This window comes from Heterocephalus glaber, unplaced genomic scaffold (genome assembly GCF_053883595.1).
Source record: "Heterocephalus glaber isolate CG9 unplaced genomic scaffold, H.glaber_assembly_v1.0 deba00001461, whole genome shotgun sequence".
Lineage (NCBI taxonomy): Eukaryota > Metazoa > Chordata > Mammalia > Rodentia > Bathyergidae > Heterocephalus > Heterocephalus glaber.
The window spans coordinates 30691376-30711881 of record NW_028258308.1 but is presented as its reverse complement, the minus strand read 5'-3'; the positions used below and the strand labels follow the sequence as shown (position 1 = coordinate 30711881).

The window sequence follows — 20506 nt, the reverse complement described above, 5'->3', positions numbered from 1 at the left end:
GGCGGGGGGACGGGCCGCGAGCGAGCGGGGCGGCACCCGGCCGAGAATGGAAAGGGGCGGAGTCTCGGGAGGTAGTAATGATTTACCTCCCCCGGGAGTGCAGAGGAGCATTAATAAATCCTTAAGCCGAAGAGGGAAGTCTGCCTGGGGCAGTGCGCTGAGCTCTGGCGGAGTATAGGGAACGGTAACGCGCGCGGGCGGCAGCAGGAGCAGCGCAGCCGGCGAAACACACTCAAGGCAACAACAGAAGGGCGCCGGGTGGTCCTCTACCGTAAACACACTCCCCTCCCCGCCTCCTCCCGTCCGCGCAGGGCGCCCGCCCGTCTTGGCTCCCGAGGCCGCCCGAACTGCTATGTAACCGCGAGGCTGCGGGCAGAAGGGGACTGGGGAGAAGAGGTTGGCCCGGGGAGCCTCTAGGGGCCGAGTTGGCGGTCACTAGTGCAGTCGTCTCCGCTCAGCCCTCGCTCGCACGCGCCTTCCTGTAGCCTCGTTGGCCCGAGTGTCCTTCGCCTCCTCTTGTCCCCAGCAGCTGCGGTTCCCGGCGACCATGGTGACGATGGAGGAGCTTCGGGAGATGGACTGCAGCATGCTCAAAAGGCTGATGAACCGGGACGAGAACGGCGGCGGCGCGAGTGGCAGCGGCAGCGGCAGCCACGGCGCGCTGGGGCTGCTGAGCGGCGGCAAGTGCCTACTGCTCGACTGCAGACCGTTCCTGGCGCACAGCGCGGGCTACATCCGAGGTTCGGTCAACGTGCGCTGCAACACCATCGTGCGGCGGCGGGCCAAGGGTTCTGTGAGCCTGGAGCAGATCCTGCCGGCCGAGGAGGAGGTGCGCGCCCGTCTGCGCTCCGGCCTTTACTCGGCAGTCATCGTCTACGACGAGCGCAGCCCGCGCGCCGAGAGCCTCCGCGAAGACAGCACCGTGTCGCTGGTGGTGCAGGCACTGCGCCGCAACGCCGAGCGCACAGACATCTGCCTCCTCAAAGGTAAATTAACGTGAACACCGGGGAGGGGAGTTGTAGGGGGCCTGGCGGCCTGCGCCTTATTTAGCATGGGAAGGAGTACCCGGGTAACTCCAGGCAGCAAGGATCCCTGCGCGCGTCGCTTTGCGCGAGAGCGTTGCTAATGCAAGCTCCTAGTCCTCGGGGATGTGCTGCGCGTTTCCCTGGTCACCTGCAATTCCTCGTGCGTCCTGGCACGATACCGCGTTTATTTACACTCCCTGAGTTCTGGCGTGGAGAGTGAAACGACTCCTCTCTGCAGCCCATCGTTGAGTCCCGGAAAGTGCTCCTGGTGCGGTGAGGATGGGGACAAGATAGGCCAGCTGGCTTGGCGTGCTTGGGCCGGGTACTGAGTCTCACCCCGAGAATATGAGATGGGGAATGGGGTAAAGGAGTGAGCGCTAAGGTGCGATTGGCCCGGCAAGTTCCACTGGCAGCCAGCCCTTGGTAAACGTAGAAACGAAAATGGGGTGGCAGACCGTGTCGGAGCGATGCGCGTGTCGCCGCCCGCTGCCCAAGTCCGAAGTCTCCTGGAAGGTGGCCAACTCCTCACTCCCCGGACTAGACCCCGGCTCCCGGAGCCAGAGGTTGAAGGACTGGGTTGGGAGGGGGGAGGTGGAACCGTGCCCCCTGCCAATCCCCGCAGCGGAGAATTACGATCTTTTGTTTAGACACTATTCTTGACTATCTGATGGCGGCGCGTGCTCAATTTAAGTGAACCCTGGCAAAAGTCTCGGTGGCGGGCGGGCAGCGGAGGTGGGTGGGTGAGTTGTCAAATCTGGCGATCCGAAACTCCGAAAGGACCTCGTACTCTCCTAACCCGAGTCTCTGGAGAGATCTCGCGGGCAGCACCTGCCGGGCGGGCTGGGCTGGGCTCGTAGCGTTCGGGGCGGGACAGGCTGAGCTCGTAGGGTAGGGGCGCCCCCTGCCGCGCCGCGCCCCCTCCTCCCGCGGGGCGCATTCCGCGCATTCTTTCGCCGGGGTCCAGTCTTCGCTTCCGAACCCAGAGGCGTTTCAGACTCGCGTCATCAAAGAGATGCAGCTCTCCCCAAGGCACCCTCGCCCCCTCCTTTCCTCCTCCGACCTCTGCGCCCCAGGGGAAGGGACGGGAGGGGGGGGGGGGCGGAAACCTCCCGCCCCTTCCAAAAAGCACAACAAAACTGCTCAGTGCGGCTAGCCGGGCTTGCCCCTGCTGAACAGCGGGGGGCTTTGTTCTCGGCAGTTGTTTCCTGACCATTTGACCTGTCAGCTGCTGGGGAAATGCTGTTGACCTATGGTTGAACTGCTAAGGCGATTTTGCTGATTTTTCTTTCTTTTTCCCTGAGGGCCGCTTTTTGCACCTCCAGTTGAGCTCAGACCCCCTCCCTTAAACTCAAAGCGCTTTAGGAGCCAGTCCCTGGAAGGGGTTTGTCCTGGAGCGGGCGAAGAAGGCTGGCCTCGCTCACCCTGAGCCGGCCACGGCCAGGTCCAGCTCAGACAACCAGGCTGGCGTCTGCGCTATTGTTAGGGCTCTCAGCTCTGCCTGGCCTGCTGCTGGCGCGGGTGGGGAAGACGAGAGGTTTTCCTTCTGGATGCAGGCCCCTTCGCGAGGAGCGGCTGGCCGTGGTGCGGTGCGCCCAGAGTCCTCAGCCCTCGCGGGCCACCTGGTTTCGAGCTGGAGCGCGCGCCATCCATCCCACCGTGAACCCCGGACACGCAAAAACGCCCCGGGGCTGGGCTGGCCGCCGCCCCTTGTGCTGGCAGGCAGGATTTGTTTTGTTTTTCTTCCTGGACGAAATCCGGAGGGCGCTGTCCTGAGGGCGGCAGCCTGGCCCTTGGGCTTCAGGCGTCGCGGACACTTTGGCCCTGGTTCCGGGGAGGGAGGCAAAATTTTAAGGTGTACCCTCGGAGACAACCCGCCCCCACGCGCCCGAGCTTTGGCCCTGGTTCCGGGGAGGGAGGCAAAATTTTAAGGTGTACCCTCGGAGACAACCCGCCCCCACGCGCCCGAGCTAGAAGGGTTCTGAGAGCCGCTCAGCGCTGGAGATTCCGGGAGAGGCCAACTCTGACAGACTGGGTGGGAAGGGCTGCCTCAGGGCTGAATGACAGTGTGGCGAAATTCCTGACCTGCGGAAAAGAAGCATTTCCTTTCGAGCCCGCCTCTTGCTGTTTGTCCCTGTGGGGCGGGGGGAGCACCTCCTTCCTCTCTTGGGTCTCGAGCTCCCGGGTGGATGTGAGGGGTTTCTAGGCCTGGGCCTCAGTCTCTTCAGGACACCCCTCATCCATCCACCCCGCACCCCCCCGCCCCGCTCCAGTTCAGCTGACCTTGGGAGCAAGCTTGAAAAATTCAGAGGTGAGGGATCTTCTAGCCCTGGTCCGAAGGCTGGTAGAACTGGAGAACTGGGCCTTATTTGTTTACTTGCTTAGGTCTATGTGTGTGTGGATCTGGGCTGTCTTTAACTCGGTTCCTCTTCCTCCTCTCTCCTTGCCTGCGGGCTAAGGGAAGGCAACCCTAGAGAAGGTTGAAAGAAATTGCCCATGTCTGCTGCCACAAGCCTGTGGGAAGGAGTGGCCTAGGAAGGAAAGTTAGGGTGCCCATTCCCAGAGACTTGGCTTCCTCGTGGAGAAAGCAGCCCTGTGGAGGAGATGAGGCTTCCTGGGAGGGGATCATAGCCCAGGGCCCTAAGGGGAACGCTGAGAAGGAAAAGCCCTTTAGATAATCTTCAGTAAATACCTGAATTGCTTAAGGGTTGGTTGATTGGTTCCCACTGGGATTACTCTTTGTATTTTCCGGCTCGGGAACTGTGGACACTTAGGTCTCTGAGTCTGTGTGCGGTGACGTGGAGGGAGAGGGGCAGGAGGGACAAGTGGCACATCCAGTGGCGGTGGGTGTCTGCCATCCTTGGTGGGCAGGTGGGGACAGTAAAAACAACAGGTTATTTGGAGCCCTGAAATCATCGACTGTGTTTGATAACCTAGTTCTCCTGTTTCTGCCACTTTGAAACAGAGTGATTGGTTACTTGTTTCAGGGAGTTAGTAACTGATCCCACAAGCAAGAATTAGAAAAGACAGGAGTAAACTTTACTGAGTACAGTAAAGCTCTCCTTATACTGTACATTTGCTGGTACTAACCAAGTTGTGCTAAAAGAAGTAATAAAAATCCTACCATATTTTATTTTTTACTAGTAAGAGATTCTAATTGGAGTCTTCCCCCCCACCCCCTTTTTTGGTACCAGGGATTGAACACCGGTCCTTGAGCTTGCCAGGCAGGCAGCGGAACCACTGAGCTAAATCCCCGACCCCTGGAGTCATTTTTTTAAACCTCTTTTAACTTAAAGTCTTGTAAGGCATCTTTGGGGACAGTTTAGAAACTTAAGTTTTTCAGACGTCATCACAGTGCATGTCTCTTTTGAAATCCCTTTCTCCCCATAAATCTTTGGGTTTAGATTCCCCATGGCCTTTAAAATCAAACAAACAAAAAGCAAGAGAAAAATTTTCTTACCTCAGTAGAAGCCATTCTTTAGCCCAGTATCCTTAAATAATCTTAAACAGATTAATCTGTTACACAAAAAGATTTCAGGTATAAAAATGTTATCTTCCCCCGTTTCTGTCTGGAATTCACCTCCTGGCTTTTGTTATCTCCTGGCTTTTGTTATCTCTTATACTGCTGGAGCTGTTGAGAGCGATTGGGAAGATCATCTAGATCAGTGTTGGCAAACCTATGGCACCTGTGCTGCAGTGGACTGTACCATTGAAAGCTCTAGAAAGTTTGCTATCCCTTATCTAGATATTCCAGTTTCTTCCTTCCGCTTGGAACTCTCCTATTCTGTCCCCTCCTTAAAGCCCCTGGGCCTGACCTACTTTGAATTGGAGGGGGAGGGGTGCCCAGGAAGGAGCCTGGTGACCCTGGTGACCTACTCCTGTCTTTATTCTCTGTCTTCATCGCCAGCTGTTTCAGTGGCATCCAACACATAGCTTTCAAATCTTTTATATGCAAAGGGAAAGTGACAGAGTTTTCTGTTTGCAAACATAACACAGTCCTCATCCAAGGATTGGGAATGTTAGAATGATAAAATGGTAAATATTGAAGATTATTTCCAACTCTGTTATTATTTGTTACATAATTACAATGAATGAAGAAAATCTACAAAGTTAGGTGTCACAAGAACTATATGTTTCCAGCTAACAGAAGTTACTAAAACTGTGGTGTAGGTGTGAATTAAGAGTATAGACCAGATCATGAAGAAGACCATTGGCCTCCTGGCCTTATGCTCCCTCTTATAGGAGAGGTGGGCTGCACCCACCAACACTGCACAGGGCTTGAGGGGGAAATGGTATAAAATAAAATAAAATTTATTTAACACATTTAACAAAAAGAAAGAAAATAGGGACAGAGAAAGGGTGGCCATTTTAAGGAGCCAAGAAATTCTTTTAAAAACTCAGAACATCTGAAACCAGATAGCCAGTTTCCTTATTGGGAGGAGTTCCAGCTAACAAAGAGGAAGCATGGCCGGAAGAGAAGTTCACTCTCCTGCGGAAGCTGGCTGCTAAACACAGCAGATAGCACCAAAGGATTGGGAGAGCCTGCAGACAAGACCCCATCCCCCATTTGTGAGAACCAGCCCCCTGGCTTTGGACTTCAATCTCTGTGAAGTCCCAAGGTGAGATGGGACCACATTCTTACCTTGGGAGAATTTTACATACATTTTAAAACAATGTTCAGCATTCACATGGGTGCATGAGTAAACTTTTACATAAATCAAAGTTCCCAAAGGCAAATCACCTTCAAACAACCCAGACTTCATTGCTAGGCCAGAGTAGGGTCACAAGACCTGTCAGGGAGTGGCTGATACTGAGTGTTGTTGAGATGCACAAAGTGGCCACCCTGTTAAGATCTACCACAGGGCAATTTTTTTGTTGTTGTTTTCTCTCTCTTTTTTTTTTTTTTTTTTTGCTTAAATTCTTTTATTGGTACATTTTAGGTATACAGTACGTTTACATTTATCATTGGGTGCTTGTACCTGTACATGATGTATCTTGGTTCTTATTTTTTCCCCGTTCCCTGTACTCCCTTCCATCCCCTCCACCCTTCCCTATTTACAAAGACTTTGTTTCCATTTTTTCCAATTCTCATAATTTTTCCTTTCCCTTCATTCCTTTCCCCTTCCCCTCCTACTTCCCCTACCCCTTTGGACCTTTTCCTCCTATTTCAAATTATCAATTATTCGTTTTAATTATTTTAATCCTTATTTACACTTTCAGTTTCTCACACTAGAGAAAATTCGGTATTTACAAATGTGTGTTCTATTTATTTCACTTTAGAGTATGGCCTCAATATGCATCCATTTAGCTATAAATATCTCTAGTTTCTCATTCTTTATGGCTGAGTAGTACTCCATTTTATTAAAAAACTCACATTTTCTTTATCCTGTTTCCAGTTGATGGGCACTTGGGGTGTTTCTAAGCTTTAGGTATTACAAACTGTGCCCCTATAAACATGGGTGCACATATATCACTGTGGTATGATTCTTTTAATTCTTTGGGGAAGATCCCCAGCAGGGGAATAGCTGGGTCAAATGAGACCTCTAGCCCTAGTTCTTTGAAGTATCTCCATACTGATTTCCACAGTGGTTGCACCAGTCTGCATTCCCACCAACAATGGAGAAGGGTTCCTTTCTCCCCACACCCCGGCTAACATTTGTTATTGGTTGATTTCTTAATAGCAGCCATTCTTTCTGGGGTGAGGTGGAATCTCAGAGTTGTTTTCATCTGCATCTCTCGAATGACCAGTGATGTTGAACATTTTTTTCATGTGTTTATTTGCTGCTTTTACTTCTTTGTCTGAGAAATGTCTGTTCATTTCAGATGCCCATTTTCGAATTGGGTCTTTAAATTTGGGGGGATCTGATTTTTTTCAGTTCTTTATATATTCTAGATAGTAGTTCTTTGTCTGAGGTACAGCTGCTAAAATTTTTTTTCCACATTGTAGGTTGTCTCTTAGCTCTTCTGGTGGTTTCTCTTGCAGTGCAGAAGCTTTTTAATCAGATGAGATCCCAGTTGTTGATTCTTGTGCTAGTTCCTGTGCTACTGAGGTTTTGTTCATAAAGTCTTTTCCTATGCCAATGTCTTCAAGAGTTCTACCTAACTTATTTTCCATCAAGTTTAGTGTTTCTGTTTTAATATTTAGATCTTTAATCCACTTCGATCTTAGTTTAGTGCATGGTGAAAGACAGGGGTCTAGTTTTAATCTTTGGCTGGTTGAAATCCAGTTTTCCCAACACCATTTATTAAACAGGCTATCTTTCCTCCAATGAGGGTTGCTGGCTCCTCTGTGAAAGATGAGGTGGCTGAGTATGTCTGGAGTTGTTTCTGCATCTTCTAATTTGTTCCACTGATCCTCGGGTCTGTTTCTTTGCCAGTACCATGCTGTTTTGATCACAGTAGCTTTGTAGTATAGTTTTAAGTTGGGTATTGTGATACCCCCAGCCATGTCTCTGTCGCCTAGAATTGCTTTTGCTATTCTAGGTCTCTTCTGGTTCCAAATGAATTTTTGGTTTGTTTTCTCTAGTCCTGTGAAATATATTGTTGGAATTTCAATTGACATTCCATTAGATCTATATAGCAGTCTTGGAAGTATATTGGTTCTTCCTACCCACGAACAAGGGATGTCTTTCCATTTTCTTATATCCTCTTCGATCTCTTTTTTTCAGAGTGCTGTAGTTTTCAGTTTAGAGGTCTTTTGCTTCCTTTGTTAGATTGATTCCTAGATATTTCATTTCTTTGGATGCTATTGTAAAAGGAATTGTTTCCTTAATTTCTCTCTCAGTGAGTGTTATTTTTGTACAAGAAGGCTGTTTTTTGAGTGTTGATCTTGTATCCAGCTACTCTAGTGAATCTGTCAATTAAGTCTAGAAGTCTTTTGGAGGAGCTTTTTGGGTCTTCTATGTAAAGTATCATATCGTCAGCAAATACTGACAGTTTAACTTCTCCTTTCCTATCTTTATTTCTTTTCTTTCTTTCTTTTTTCTAATTTCTGTGGCTAATGTTTCCAGAGCTATTTTGAACAGGAGTGGTGATAGTGGGCATCCTTGTGTTGTTCCTGATTTTAGCGTGAAAGTTTTCAGTTTTTGACCATTTAGTATGATGTTGGCTGTTGATTTTTCATAGATAGCCTTAATCAGGTTGAGATAAAGGTCTTCTATTCCAATTTTCTGTAGGGTTTTTGTCATGAATGGGTGTTGGATTTTTGTCGAATGCTTTTTCTGCATCTATTGAGATGATCATATGGTTTTTGTCCTTGACTCCGTTAATATAGTGTATTACATTTATTGATTTACATATATTGACCCATCCTTGCATCCCTGGGATAAATCTGACTTGGTCAGGGTGTATGATCTTCTTGATGACTCTCTGAATTCTGTTTGCCAGTATCTTGTTGAGGATTTTTGCATCTATGTTCATTAGGGAGATTGGCCTGTAGTTCTCTTTTTTGGTTGTATCGTTCCCTGGTTTTGTAATCAAAGTAACACTTGCTTCCAGGAATGAATTTGGAAGTGTTGCTTCCCTTTCAAATTCATTGATGAGTTTAAAGAGTAATGGTGATAGTTCTTCTTTAAATGTCTTGTAGAATTCAGGAGTGAAGCCATCAAGACCTGGGCTTTTTTTGTTGGTAAATTTTTAATTATGGTTTCAATTTCACTCATTGTAATTGGGGTGGTTAGAATTTCTATATCTTCATTTAACTTTGGTAATTTGTATGTATCTAGGTATCTGTCCATTTCTTCTGTGTTTTCCATTTTATTAGAGTACAGGTTCTCGAAGTAGGTATTGATGATCCTCTGGATTTGTTCCATCTGTTGTGACTTTAGCTTTTTCGTTCTTTTTTTTTTGGTACCAGGTATCGAACTCAGGACCTTGTGCTTGCGTGGCAGGCGCTGAAACTACTGAGCTAAATCCCTGGCCCCTGCTTTTTCATTCTTAATTGCATGGATTTGAGCCTTTTCTTTCCTTTTTTTGATAAGGTTGGCTAAAGACTTATCGATTTTATTTATTCTTTTGAAAAACCAACTCTTTGATTTATTGATTTTTTTTTTTTTTGTATTGTTCTCTTAGTCTCCATTGCATTGATTTCTGCTCTGATGTTTATAATTTCCTCTCTTGTATGAGCTTTGGGTTTGTTATGCTCATTTTCTAGGAGCTTGAGGTTCTGCATTAGGTTGTTTATTTGAGTTCTCTCTGTTTTCCTAATATGGGTATTCACTGCTATGAATTTCCTCGTAGAACTGCTTTCATTGTGTCCCATAGCATAGATTCCTGTATGTTGTACTGGCATTATCATTTACTTGTATAAACTGCACAAGACAGTTTTATCCATCCCAGAGCCCATTGCAAGTCCTATTATGGCTGCATTATCAGCACTCATCAGCCTTCTCTTTGTAAAACACTTTGCATTAATGATCTCCTGTTCCTTCCAGGGGTCAGCAGTTCTAGCGGATTTGTGGCTGGGTGTGTGTTTATTAAACTTAGAAAATTGCCTTACTGAGTGTGAGCAAGAGGAAAGGAAAAGCTTAGGGAGCTGAAATGTAGGTGTAGTTATTTCTATAAGTTTTGCATCGAAATCATTCCTTTTTGTCCTTCGGGATTTTGAAGTTCAGAAACTTAAGAATAGGAAGTATATTCTTAAAGACAGGAAAAGCAGGTCAAAATTCATGAGCATATTTATTAGCAAAGTTTATTCACAAGATAGAAACACAGATTTTAGGTACTGTACCTGCTGCTTGGAAGCTGGCCAGACTGACCAGGAAATAAGTAGATTGTGGACATTTAGAATCACACAGTATTGAAACTTAGACATCATTACAGTCTGGAAATCATTTTAAGGGCACATGTCTGAAAGTGCTTGTTCTACAACTAGCACTGGGGCTTGTCCCCAGATCTGTCTCTATCTGCTTTTGGACACCTGTAGGAGACATAGGGCAGAGTATGTGATGGAAATCAGCTTTGGATAAAATGTGATCTAAAACCAGCTGCTGTGGCTGTGATACTTGTACTGTGTCAACATGGGAATGGATAGGAGGGTGGAGGGAAGTGGGACAGCAATCTTCCTACACACATTCCCTGTGTTGGATTTCCATCATGATCCCCAGAGGGATAAATGCATGCACTCCTGAAATAAAGTGACGTGAAATGATATGCTCTTCAGACACAGTGCTTTCTACTAATTCCCATTCTATTGTATTTCTTTTTTTAAAGAAATGTTGGTCATGTCTCCTGGATGACCTCGCTGGAAAGAAATCCCTGTGATAAGAGCCGAGTTTGTGAAATGTCAGTGGTGTCCTGTTGGGATCCATTTCCATCTGTGTTTCACTTTGGGACACCAGCAGCCTGTGCCTTCAGGAGGAGGCCATGGCTAGGGGTGAAAGGCTGAGATGGTAGAGCAGCGGGTTGGGCCCGGCACAGCCAGGGTGTAAGTACGGCTTCGAGGCCCTAAACTAAATGCTGGGGCTGGTGGACTTGTAGAAAGTACACTGTACAATCAGCATTACCTTTTCACAATGCCTTTTTATATTTTTCCCCATAGTGCTGGGGATAGAACTCAGCCTGGCAGCCCACAATGGCTATAATTTTTATCGACATAGATGATAGCCAGAGATGGCTCCAGGGCTGTGGCCTTTTGAGGTGTAGACTTGAGTGGCTTCTTCCCTCTCTCGTGAGTAAATGCCCACTGTGCTCATGTTCCCCATAACCGTGACTTCCCTGTCCTGCAGGCTCCTCTTATCCAGCCACAGAGCCCCAAAGCTAGCAGCAGCTGAGGGTGGGGAGGTGCTGCGGGCTCTCCAGGAGAAGGACTTGCCAGTGCCCCTGTCCCTCAGGCTAAGCTGCTTCAGCCCTTAGTTTCTTTGACGGCCCCCCCCAGAGGGAACTGACTTTGGAGTAATCACTTGTTTTACACTCTGTTTTTTCTAGGCAGTCTTGTCTGTCCTGTTAACCCTCCACCTGAGGGAGAGAATATGACACAGGAGACATCTTCCCCACCTCAGGGCCACCAGCCCTGCCCATTTGGCCTTGCCTCGGATTCCTCCTGGAGGCTCTGCTAAGCTGGCTAATTGACTCGGAGGTGGCAGATGCGAATTCCTAAAAGGGAAGGCGGAGTCAGAAAGTGAGATACTGGCCCTTCCTCTGACTGCAGGGTCCATACTTCTGGGAGCCCAGCAGGCAGACCCAGAGAAGAGGCCTGAGGGGAAGCTAGGAAGTTGATAATGTAACTCACAAGGTCCCCTTGGTCCTCTTGGGTCTTTGAGGAGCTCTGTTGAGGGACATCTCAGCATAGGTGCTGAGAAAGGACGTCTTCATTAAGTGTCTGCTCAAGGCCAGATGCAGAGCGCTGGCTGTTAGAATCAGTCTTCCAGGGACTCTGTGGAGGAAAGATGATGGATCACTTTTTACCGACCAGGAGGAGGCTCAGAGAGGCTGGACATGGGTGAAGGCCGCACAGCAGATGAGTCACAGTTTGACTGCAGGGCCTGTGCCCTTTCTGGAAATTCAGCCAGGTCTGGTTCTGACCCGCCTCACAGTGGGGAGAGCATGCTCTGAGCCACTCTGATCTTCAACCCTGCCCCGGCAGTGCCAGGCCCACCATTCACTTCTGGGTGGGACAATTATCTGCCTTCTAGGTGGGAAGCTTGGGCTGGATACCACTGGCAGACTTTGCCTTTGTTTTTTACCGTGTGTTTTGCTATGTCTGGATTATGTAATAGACACAAAGATCCTTTGGTTTAAAGTTTTTCAGGTCCTATAGAAGTATAGAGAATGACCAGCGATGGCTATCGACATAGATGTTCCACCACAGTTTGTCTTATCAGTCCATTGCCCCTTCCCTTCTCCAAAGGTGGCAGGCATTGACTGAGGCTTCCTGGCACAGAGGCCCACAAGGGACTTGGAGACAGACATTTTTCAGCCCCGTCTTCCCCCGCTCTCTGGTGTCTGCACTTCAGGCAGCAGTGTTGGCAGCCTTCTATGGAAGGGGTCAGGTGGGGTTCTACTGGGGGTGCTCTTGGGGTGAGGTGGCCCTAAGGTCAACGCGAACCGGAGGCTGGCAGCACTGGTTGGCCAGCAGGTTTTCCACCCAGGGAGGCACTGTGACTCAGCAGGAAGGAGGGCCTGTGACCACAGAGATACCATTTATATCCCAGGGGAGGGGGTGGAGGAGAAAAATGGGCGCCCTGTTTCTGTAAGCCTTATGATGTGGCAAAGAATAATTTTCCTTCCCCTCAGGAGCACCAGCAGGATGCAGTGTTTTAGGGCTGGGATCGGGAGCGAGTTCTTGGCTAGTGGTCACGTGCTGCTCCTTGGAAGAGTCCTGGGGCTGGCGGCCTTGTGACATAGTCAGAAAGGCTAACCCAGCTCACTGCCTCTCCTAGGACCCCCGGCCAGCTTGTCCCTGGAGGTTACCTGAATGGGACTGTGTTAGGATGGTTGCCGCCTAATATGCTTGTGAACTGCTAGAACTTCTGGTCCCACAGAAACGGCGAAATAAATAAAGGCAGGGCCAGACTCCCACAGTTGATTGGTAGCTACCCACAGAGTTGTGGAAATCATGGAACACCGGAGGCTCACAGGGTGTTTGTCCTCTGAGAGGGCTCTGTCTGCCTTCCTCTCAGGCAGAGGTGCCGCCGGCCCAGATGGGTTGGCCCTTCATGTTTTTGATTTCAAAAACCTCCTTTCCTGGAGGATAATCCCAGCACCAGCCACTCCAGGGCTTGCAGTCTCAGATCAACAAATCTTTCCTTGCCCTGCAACTGAACGTGCTGGGAAGGACTGGTTTATATAGAAGCATGCGGCTGGCCACCTGGCATCTGCTCCATTTCTGAGACCCAGAGGGCCTGAGTTCAGGGACATGCTTTCCAGAGGAAGAGCTGGAGCCAAGAGTAATTAATGATGGTCATCTCCCCACGCCTAGGGCTGGTTCCTGCCTGAGGAGCCGCCCTGAAGAGTGCCTCGGGATGTCCCCTACACGTTTCTTTGTGTGTCTTTGTCCCACCTGGAATTCTAAACCCTCACCTCAAGCTTTTCGGAACTCCTCAGCGTCTTCCCAATCTGAGGTCCTGGCCAATCACAGACTCTTGCTCTTTGGAGCGCTCTTGCAACCTTCATCGCTAGGCACACAGCACCACCTAGTGGCAGACATGGAGCCAGACAGCTCCCCACCTTCCCCACCAGCTCTTTGTAGCTGGTACAATTCCAGTTCTTTTTGGCTTCCTGCTGGTTTACTGGCCTTGTTAACCTATGTTTCTTTCTCCTTTACAGGTGGCTATGAGAGGTTTTCCTCTGAGTACCCAGAATTCTGTTCTAAAACCAAGGCCCTGGCAGCCATCCCGCCTCCTATCCCCCCCAGTGCCACAGAACCTTTGGACCTGGGCTGCAGCTCCTGTGGGACTCCCCTGCACGACCAGGTAGACCTGGGGTGTGGAGCATGGGAGCCAGGGATAGGGGCGGAGGGACAGTGCAGGGACACATGGAGCAGCCTTCCTTTCAGAGTTTAGATGTTTCCAAGGCTTCAAACACAGTGCTTCAATGTGAGGAAAATGTGGTGACCCTTGAGTACTGGCGTGGGTTGTTTATTCTTTGCAATTGTTTCCCTTCTTTCTTTTATTACCGTCACTTAAGAAAAAATATAAAGACACTGCCCCCTGGCTTAGTCTCCAGTTATGAATGGATGAGCTAGGACCTGCCATACTGGAAGCTATGAGTTCACCCCTTGGGGTGAGTCCCTGGTCCTCCCTGCAGGCAGGCTTCCCCCGACATGGGTGTCAGTTGCAATACCAATGGTTATAAAAGGTCGACCTTCCCCCTAAGGAAATCTTCTCAAGCTGCTGCATTTTTCCCAAGCCTGCCCTTCTAGCATTTCCAGTTAATGGACAGAGAGTTAATTTCAGGGTCCAGCACCTGCCTAGTGAATCTCATCATGACTTTAAGCCATGTGTCTCTGATGTGCTAAGTGAGGACATATCCAAACAGATAAGTCCCTAAATCACACAACAAAAAACTGGATGGGATGATCAGATCAGCAGGTGTAGACTCCTATTAGAGCTGCAGAACTGCAGAGAGGCAGCAGTGTGCATCCTATGTTCAGCAGGATCTCTCCAGGACATAGAAATTCCACTCTGGTCTGACTTCCCCTCCCTGTCTCCAGTGTTTCAGCCCTTTTCGTGGAAACCTTATAGTCATGTTGTTTACGGGCCTTTGTCTCTTTTCTGTTACAGGGAGGTCCTGTCGAGATCCTCCCCTTCCTCTACCTCGGCAGTGCTTATCATGCTGCCCGCAGAGACATGCTGGATGCCCTGGGGATCACAGCCCTGTTGAATGTCTCCTCGGACTGCCCAAACCACTTTGAAGGACACTACCAGTACAAGTGCATCCCTGTGGAAGACAACCACAAGGCTGACATCAGCTCCTGGTTCATGGAAGCCATTGAATACATCGGTAGGCCGGCTTGGCCCTGGGTTCCTGGGGCCGAGGATGGCAGGCTGAGGGGGAGTGAGAGGGAGCACTGGGACCTCGATGTTGTGGGTCTGCCCATTTGCCTCTTCCCCAGCAGGAAGTCCTGCCCACTGGGTACTGTGGGGTGGGAATAGGATGACAGACACCTTCCCCACCTTGGCTTACAGAGCTTGTGCTCTTTTCCATGAATGGCTCTAGATGAACAGATGATGCTAAGAGGTTGGCATGGGAAAGAAGATGATTGGGTCACTACTGTTTTTCTGTATGGTGGGGTCTGATTGCTCTGGCATGTGTTTTTGCCAAGCAGAGTGCTTTTTTGGTTAAGTCTCCAAAATACCTCAGGGTAGGTGGAATTCTGAACCCTCTCCCAGCCTGGCATGGCTGTTTAATCAGCGGGAGTCCCCAGGTCCCATCCTGGCTTATGCCACGTGGTGCAGGATGAAGTCTGCGGACTGCCCTAATGTGCTTCATTCTCTGTCCCAGATGCAGTGAAGGACTGCCGTGGGCGGGTGCTGGTGCACTGCCAGGCAGGCATCTCTCGCTCGGCCACCATCTGCCTCGCCTACCTGATGATGAAGAAGCGGGTGAGGCTGGAGGAGGCCTTTGAGTTCGTTAAGCAGCGCCGGAGCATCATCTCTCCCAACTTCAGCTTCATGGGGCAGCTGCTGCAGTTTGAGTCCCAGGTGCTGGCCACGTCCTGTGCCGCGGAGGCTGCCAGCCCTTCCGGCCCCCTTCGGGAACGGGGCAAAGCCACCCCCACCCCGACCTCACAGTTCGTCTTCAGCTTCCCAGTGTCTGTGGGTGTGCACTCGGCCCCCAGCAACCTGCCGTACCTGCACAGCCCCATCACCACCTCCCCCAGCTGTTAGAACCACTGTTAGAACCAGTCACAGAGCCCCAGAATGCAGAGTTGGCCCCAGCCAGGGCTGGGTGAGCCACACGTGTGGGAAGCAGATAGGGACGGACCAGCTGGGGCAGCTGACTAAGCCCTGTTCCCATCCATTTCTCCTTGGCCAACCAACCACGGGCCAGCTAGAATGGCAATAAGGACTTTGAACACACATTAAAAGCAAACAAAACACTCCAATTTAGAGCAATAATGGCTGCATTAGTGGCCAGGGAAGACCTTGGATTGATTTATGTGTCAGTTTTACTTTTCAGGTAGAAATTTCTTACCTCATTTTTTTAAGCAGAAAGGCTTGAAGTTCTGAAACCCACAGACCCTGGCAAGCGTGCCCAACAAGTTCATTAGGCGGGAGGGAGGAAGGGGAAGGGAGACAAAGAAAATGAGTTTGCCAGAAGTGCCTGGTTCTGTCTGCTTGTCCTTTTGTTGTAGTCACGGGAATTTTGTTTTTTAAAAAGAATCCTAGAATATGGTTTTCATTGCTAATTATTCACCGACAGGTGAGTAATTATGCTTAATAATAAATAAAAATATTTATTGTGAATTTCCTCAGAGTATGTAAGTACAAGGAGCCTAGTGACAGTGAATTTAGAATATACTTATGTTGATGTCAAATACCAGAGAACAAGAGCATGAAGGGGTCTAAACAGTGAGGGATAAATGGTGTTGTGTAGGTCTGTGGTAGTCTGCATGGTCACTGTCCATTTGGCGCCACTGAGCAGCAGGCAGGTTGGGGTGGGAGGGGAAAGGAAGGAGAGGACTACTTTTTAGTTATTTTTGCGGCTGGTTCCTGGGCACATGGACCATAACCATAGAACTTGTTCTCTCCAATAATCCATTTGATGGTTGGAGCATTTTTTTTCATAGACCTGCCTAGGGCTCATTTGTGGTCTGTGGTAAATGCCATATTATATATAAGGTGCTCCTGGAAAATTGGGGTGCACTTCAGATTTTCCTGTAGCAAAATCATTTGGCAAGGCTGTGGGGGAAACTAGATCACTAGCAATACCTGAAATGAATCCTTTTGTAAGTTGAAATACTGTCTTTTACATTAATCAAAGTTTTTAATTTAAAGAGGTTTATTTGAAATGAAGTATACCAACAAATTCTTGTGTTATTAAATTCTAGTTTGGTGAATTTTTGAAAGGCCCTTCCTCTTTTGAATAAAGAGGGGAGTGGATGCCACATTTCCGGTCTCCTTGAAGTTTAGAAGGACAAGAGGGCCCTTTCAAGGTGGGGGCAGACTCCAAGGCTAGCTGCTGGCTCCTGAGAAGTGCATCATGGTTACTTGGGCACCATTTTGAATCCTTAGTTGGGCTAATGGGATTTTAAGGGGCCTTTCCAAATGAAGGAATGGGAGAATGGCTTTAGAAGGAAAAGGACATTTTTCTGGGGGGAGGGTTTGAGGGAAGGGCAGAAGCTACTTGTTACTTCATTTGTAGTATTGTGGAACAGTGTTGTTATGGATTAAAGGTCATTGCAAACTTGTCTAGAAATGAGAGCATTTTTTAAAGCCCCTTGAGAGTCTAGCTCTCAAGAATGGGTGAACATTCTTGCTCACCCATAAGTAACCTCAAGCCTCAATGTCACAATTGTGTGGAAATGTTCTTTCTCATTGGGCATTGCAGACAGGCCCGGGTTCATTACGTCTCTTTCTGTGAACCTGTGTCGACATCATTCTTCCTGCCTGCCTGCAGCCCTTCCTTGGGGAGAGGCCAGAGTTCTCACTTCCTGTTTTTAGAAAAAACAGAGGTGCCCTTTTTCTCTGGGAGCTGCTTGGCTAAAGAGTTGATAGGGAGGCAGGAAGGGGTTGAAGTTCCCGGATGGCGGACTCATTTAGAGATAAATACACTTGGACATTGCCACTTTTTCCTTTGTTCCTGGAAGTTACTTCATGTCTGGTGAAGAGTGAGGCAAGTGAATTCTGCACTGAAAAAGGCATTGGTCCCAAGAACAGACGGGCAGGGCAGAGGGGCTCCAGCAAGGAGGGGCAGGTGGCCCCCAGAATAGACTCACTTTTGATACAATGAGTGTACATTTGCCAAATCAGTCCTCCTTTTTTAGACTGGATCCCAACTACATGGATAGTAGGAACTCAGGATTAGCTCTAGATGTCTTTCTCTGCTTCCCAAATGAAGTCTTCTATCACAGTGTCAAGTAGCTATTTATAAAGTTGTTTTCTTTGTACTTGATAATAGCATGACTCTTCGAAATAAAATAGGCCATTGGCTTGATTGAACAAGGGAACTGTTTCTATTGTTGATCTCCCACCAGAAGTCTCTTTGATGACTTGGAACTACTCTGATGAAGACACTACCATAGGGCCAGTCTAAATGGCCAGTGGGTTTCGATAAGCAGCCGTTCCTCCCATGAAGCAGTTTCTGGTGCTGGTGAATTTCTGTAATAGCCAAAAGTACTGCCATGCTGATTAGCAGCTTTGCTGTTGACCACAAAAGGCTTATTGGGTATTTACTGTAGATAATGAGGAATGCTGCTGACTCCCTCCCAGGATCTTGTTTGACTCTTGGGTGTTTGTGGAGGAGTCACAGGAATGGACTGGACTCCCCCACAGAGCAATATAAGGCTGAAGCACTGGTGAGCAGTTTCCAGCTTCATTCCTTCCTTCCTGAGGCCATTGAGCTCAGGTGCCCCATTTTCAAGTCAGGAAGCAATGAGAAAATATATTAACCCCTTGGGAAGGTGTAGGTTTGGAGTAGGATGGCAGATTCCAAGTGGAAGGGGAAGGAACAAAGCCTGAAGTAGTGAAGCAGTGGTTTATCTTGGCTATCAGAATCACCTGAGGAACTTTTGAAATCCTAATACCCAGGCCGTTTCTGACCAAGTAAAGCAGAATTCCTAACGGTGTTACCCAGGCATGAGGATGTTTCAAAGTTCCCAGGTGCTGTCCAGGGGCAGCCAGGTGTGGAAGACCGCCGTTCCTTGTGGATGGCAAGGTGATGCTGGAGGCTGGGTCTCCCTGAAGCCACAGCCAGAGTTTTGTCCCTGGCTCAGTGAATTCCCTCTGCCGTTTGCAGCCAGCTGGGCTGTGGAGTGCTGTTAGCAGACTCAATGCAGTGTGTAGATACTGATGTTTTTCCTTGAAATCTTCATGTCTATCAAGAAAAATGGAGTCTGTCCTGAAGGTTGTCCTCCAGAGTACCCTGCCTTTGAGTTTGAGTCATTCATGAAGAGACTTCATAAAGACAGCAATGGAATACTTGTAAATAGCCCCATCTTGTAGAGTGGTGTCATTTCTACATTTCTTACACCTGTAATTCTGTAGGATGTATATAGTTTAGGGGATTTTTTTGTTGTTTTTAGAAAAGTCAACATGTCTGTTTTTATTTATTGCTTGAAAAAGATCATTTGAAGAAAAATAAATACATTTTCCACCACTTGTGCCTTGGTTTAAGCTCTCCTTTAAAAGAGACCTGCTATGATGACACAGAAGGGGAGGAAAGAAAACCTGGTAATTCCATCATGTAACTCCACCAGCTTATCATCTACAGTGGAGACTGGCCAGGGAGCCCTGAGCCCACTGGACTGAGGTTCTAAGGTGTGCTGAGCACAGGATGCAGAGAGAGATAAGGGCGGCTCCTCAGTGGGACAGGTCAGGTTTAGCATGAGCACAAAATGATCAGGCTGTGACAGCACTTGTATAAGGAATTCCCACCCAAGGAGTCCAGCCTGGCCCTCACAATCTGAGGAAATGTTATTGGCTTTGTATTCCATCAGGATCATGGAATAAACTGTATACTTCAAGGGCAGGTAGGAGAAATTACTGAAGGTTATATAAACCATGGCTTCCCCAGTGCTGATCTGTGGATCATTTGTATCAAATTCTATTGCTATAAATTTCCAAAATCATAAACCAAAAACTTGACTACTAAACACACATTCTCACTGTATCATAATTATTTACCATTATTCTGGGAGCACTGGGCAAGGTGATTAGTAAGTGAAAGAAATGAGGTATTCAGCTTCGAAAGTGGGAGACCAAGTTATCTGGAAATAATGTGTCTGGAAAACAAGGGAATCAGCTGAAAAACCAGAAATAATTCAGTAAGTGGTAAATTTTTAAGTTAATATGGGAAAATAGTAACTTTTCTATATGAATATACCAATTAAAATAGGAATAGTAGGAAACCCATTTACAATGACAGTTTTAAATGCCTACAATCAAATTCAGTGGAAATAAAGACATGTACTTGCTAGAGCCCTGGCCATGGACTTATGTGGACATGGGAAAGGTGAAGGGACAGCCTTTGTTCTTGGGTAAGAAGGCCTACTATTTGTTCGGTTTTTTGGTACCTGGGATCGAACTCGGGACCTTGCAATTTCGAGGCAGGTGCCAGAACCACTGAGCTAAATCCCTGGCCCAAGAAGACCTATTGAAAAGATAACGATTTCTCCAAATTTAACCTGTACATTTAATGAAATCTCAACAGACCAACAGAATTTTAGGGGGAACATGGAACATAATTCTGATTTCACTTGAAGAAATATGAATGCAGGGAACTGAAAAAATAGGGGAGGGAATCACAAGGTAGGAGCTGTCTTAGTCTTGGGTTACAGTGACAATTCCGCAGAGGATAAAGAGCAGAGAATCATTTCTTACAGTTCTAGTGGGTGGGAAGTCCTAGGTGAGGACTTTCTTGCCTCAGCATCCCATGGCAAAAGGCAGATGGGCAGGGCTGGGGATTTAGCTCAGTGGTTTCACGGCCTGCACAGGCGCAAGGGCCTGAGTTTGATCCCGGTACCCCCCCCCCCCAAAGGCAGACGGGCAGGAAAGCTTGACAGTGTGAGATAACAGGCAGAGGGGTTGCTGGGCTTGGTGGCACAGGCCTGTAATCCCAGCACTTAGGAGGGGGAGCTGAGGCAGAAAGAGCACTGAGTTTGAGGCCAGCCTGTGCTACATAGTTCAAGGCCAGCATGAAATACAGTGAGACCCTGCCTCAAAAAGGGGGAGGGGTGAACCTCACTCTTCATATGCAAAGAGGACATTAAAACAATTCCTGAGGGCAAAGTCCTCCTAACCTAATTGCCTAAAGGCTCTACTTCTCAGTTGCATTGAGGATTATATTTCCAAAACATGAACTTTGGGAGACACATTTACACCTTG

General features: G+C 48.2%; 1 protein-coding gene across 1 annotated transcript; it reads left to right on the top strand.

Moving 5' to 3' along the window:
* Window positions 1–142: 142 nt before the first annotated feature.
* Window positions 143–18779, top strand: Dusp4 (dual specificity phosphatase 4). The gene is made up of 4 exons (XM_004867652.4): window positions 143–986; window positions 13287–13432; window positions 14243–14462; window positions 14964–18779. Exons 1-4 carry the CDS (start codon window positions 548–550, stop codon window positions 15347–15349), a joined length of 1191 nt encoding a protein of 396 aa, XP_004867709.1. The 5' UTR covers window positions 143–547; the 3' UTR covers window positions 15350–18779.
* Window positions 18780–20506: the final 1727 nt, after the last annotated feature.

Excerpts from the sequence above, each read along its gene's own strand:
- Dusp4 (XM_004867652.4), top strand. The coding sequence starts at position 548 with ATGGTGACGATGGAGGAGCTTCGGGAGATGGACTGCAGCATGCTCAAA. Across the intron at positions 13,433-14,242 it reads GGACTCCCCTGCACGACCAG|GGAGGTCCTGTCGAGATCCT; the intron begins GTAGACCTGGGG and ends TTTCTGTTACAG. Across the intron at positions 14,463-14,963 it reads GGAAGCCATTGAATACATCG|ATGCAGTGAAGGACTGCCGT; the intron begins GTAGGCCGGCTT and ends TCTCTGTCCCAG.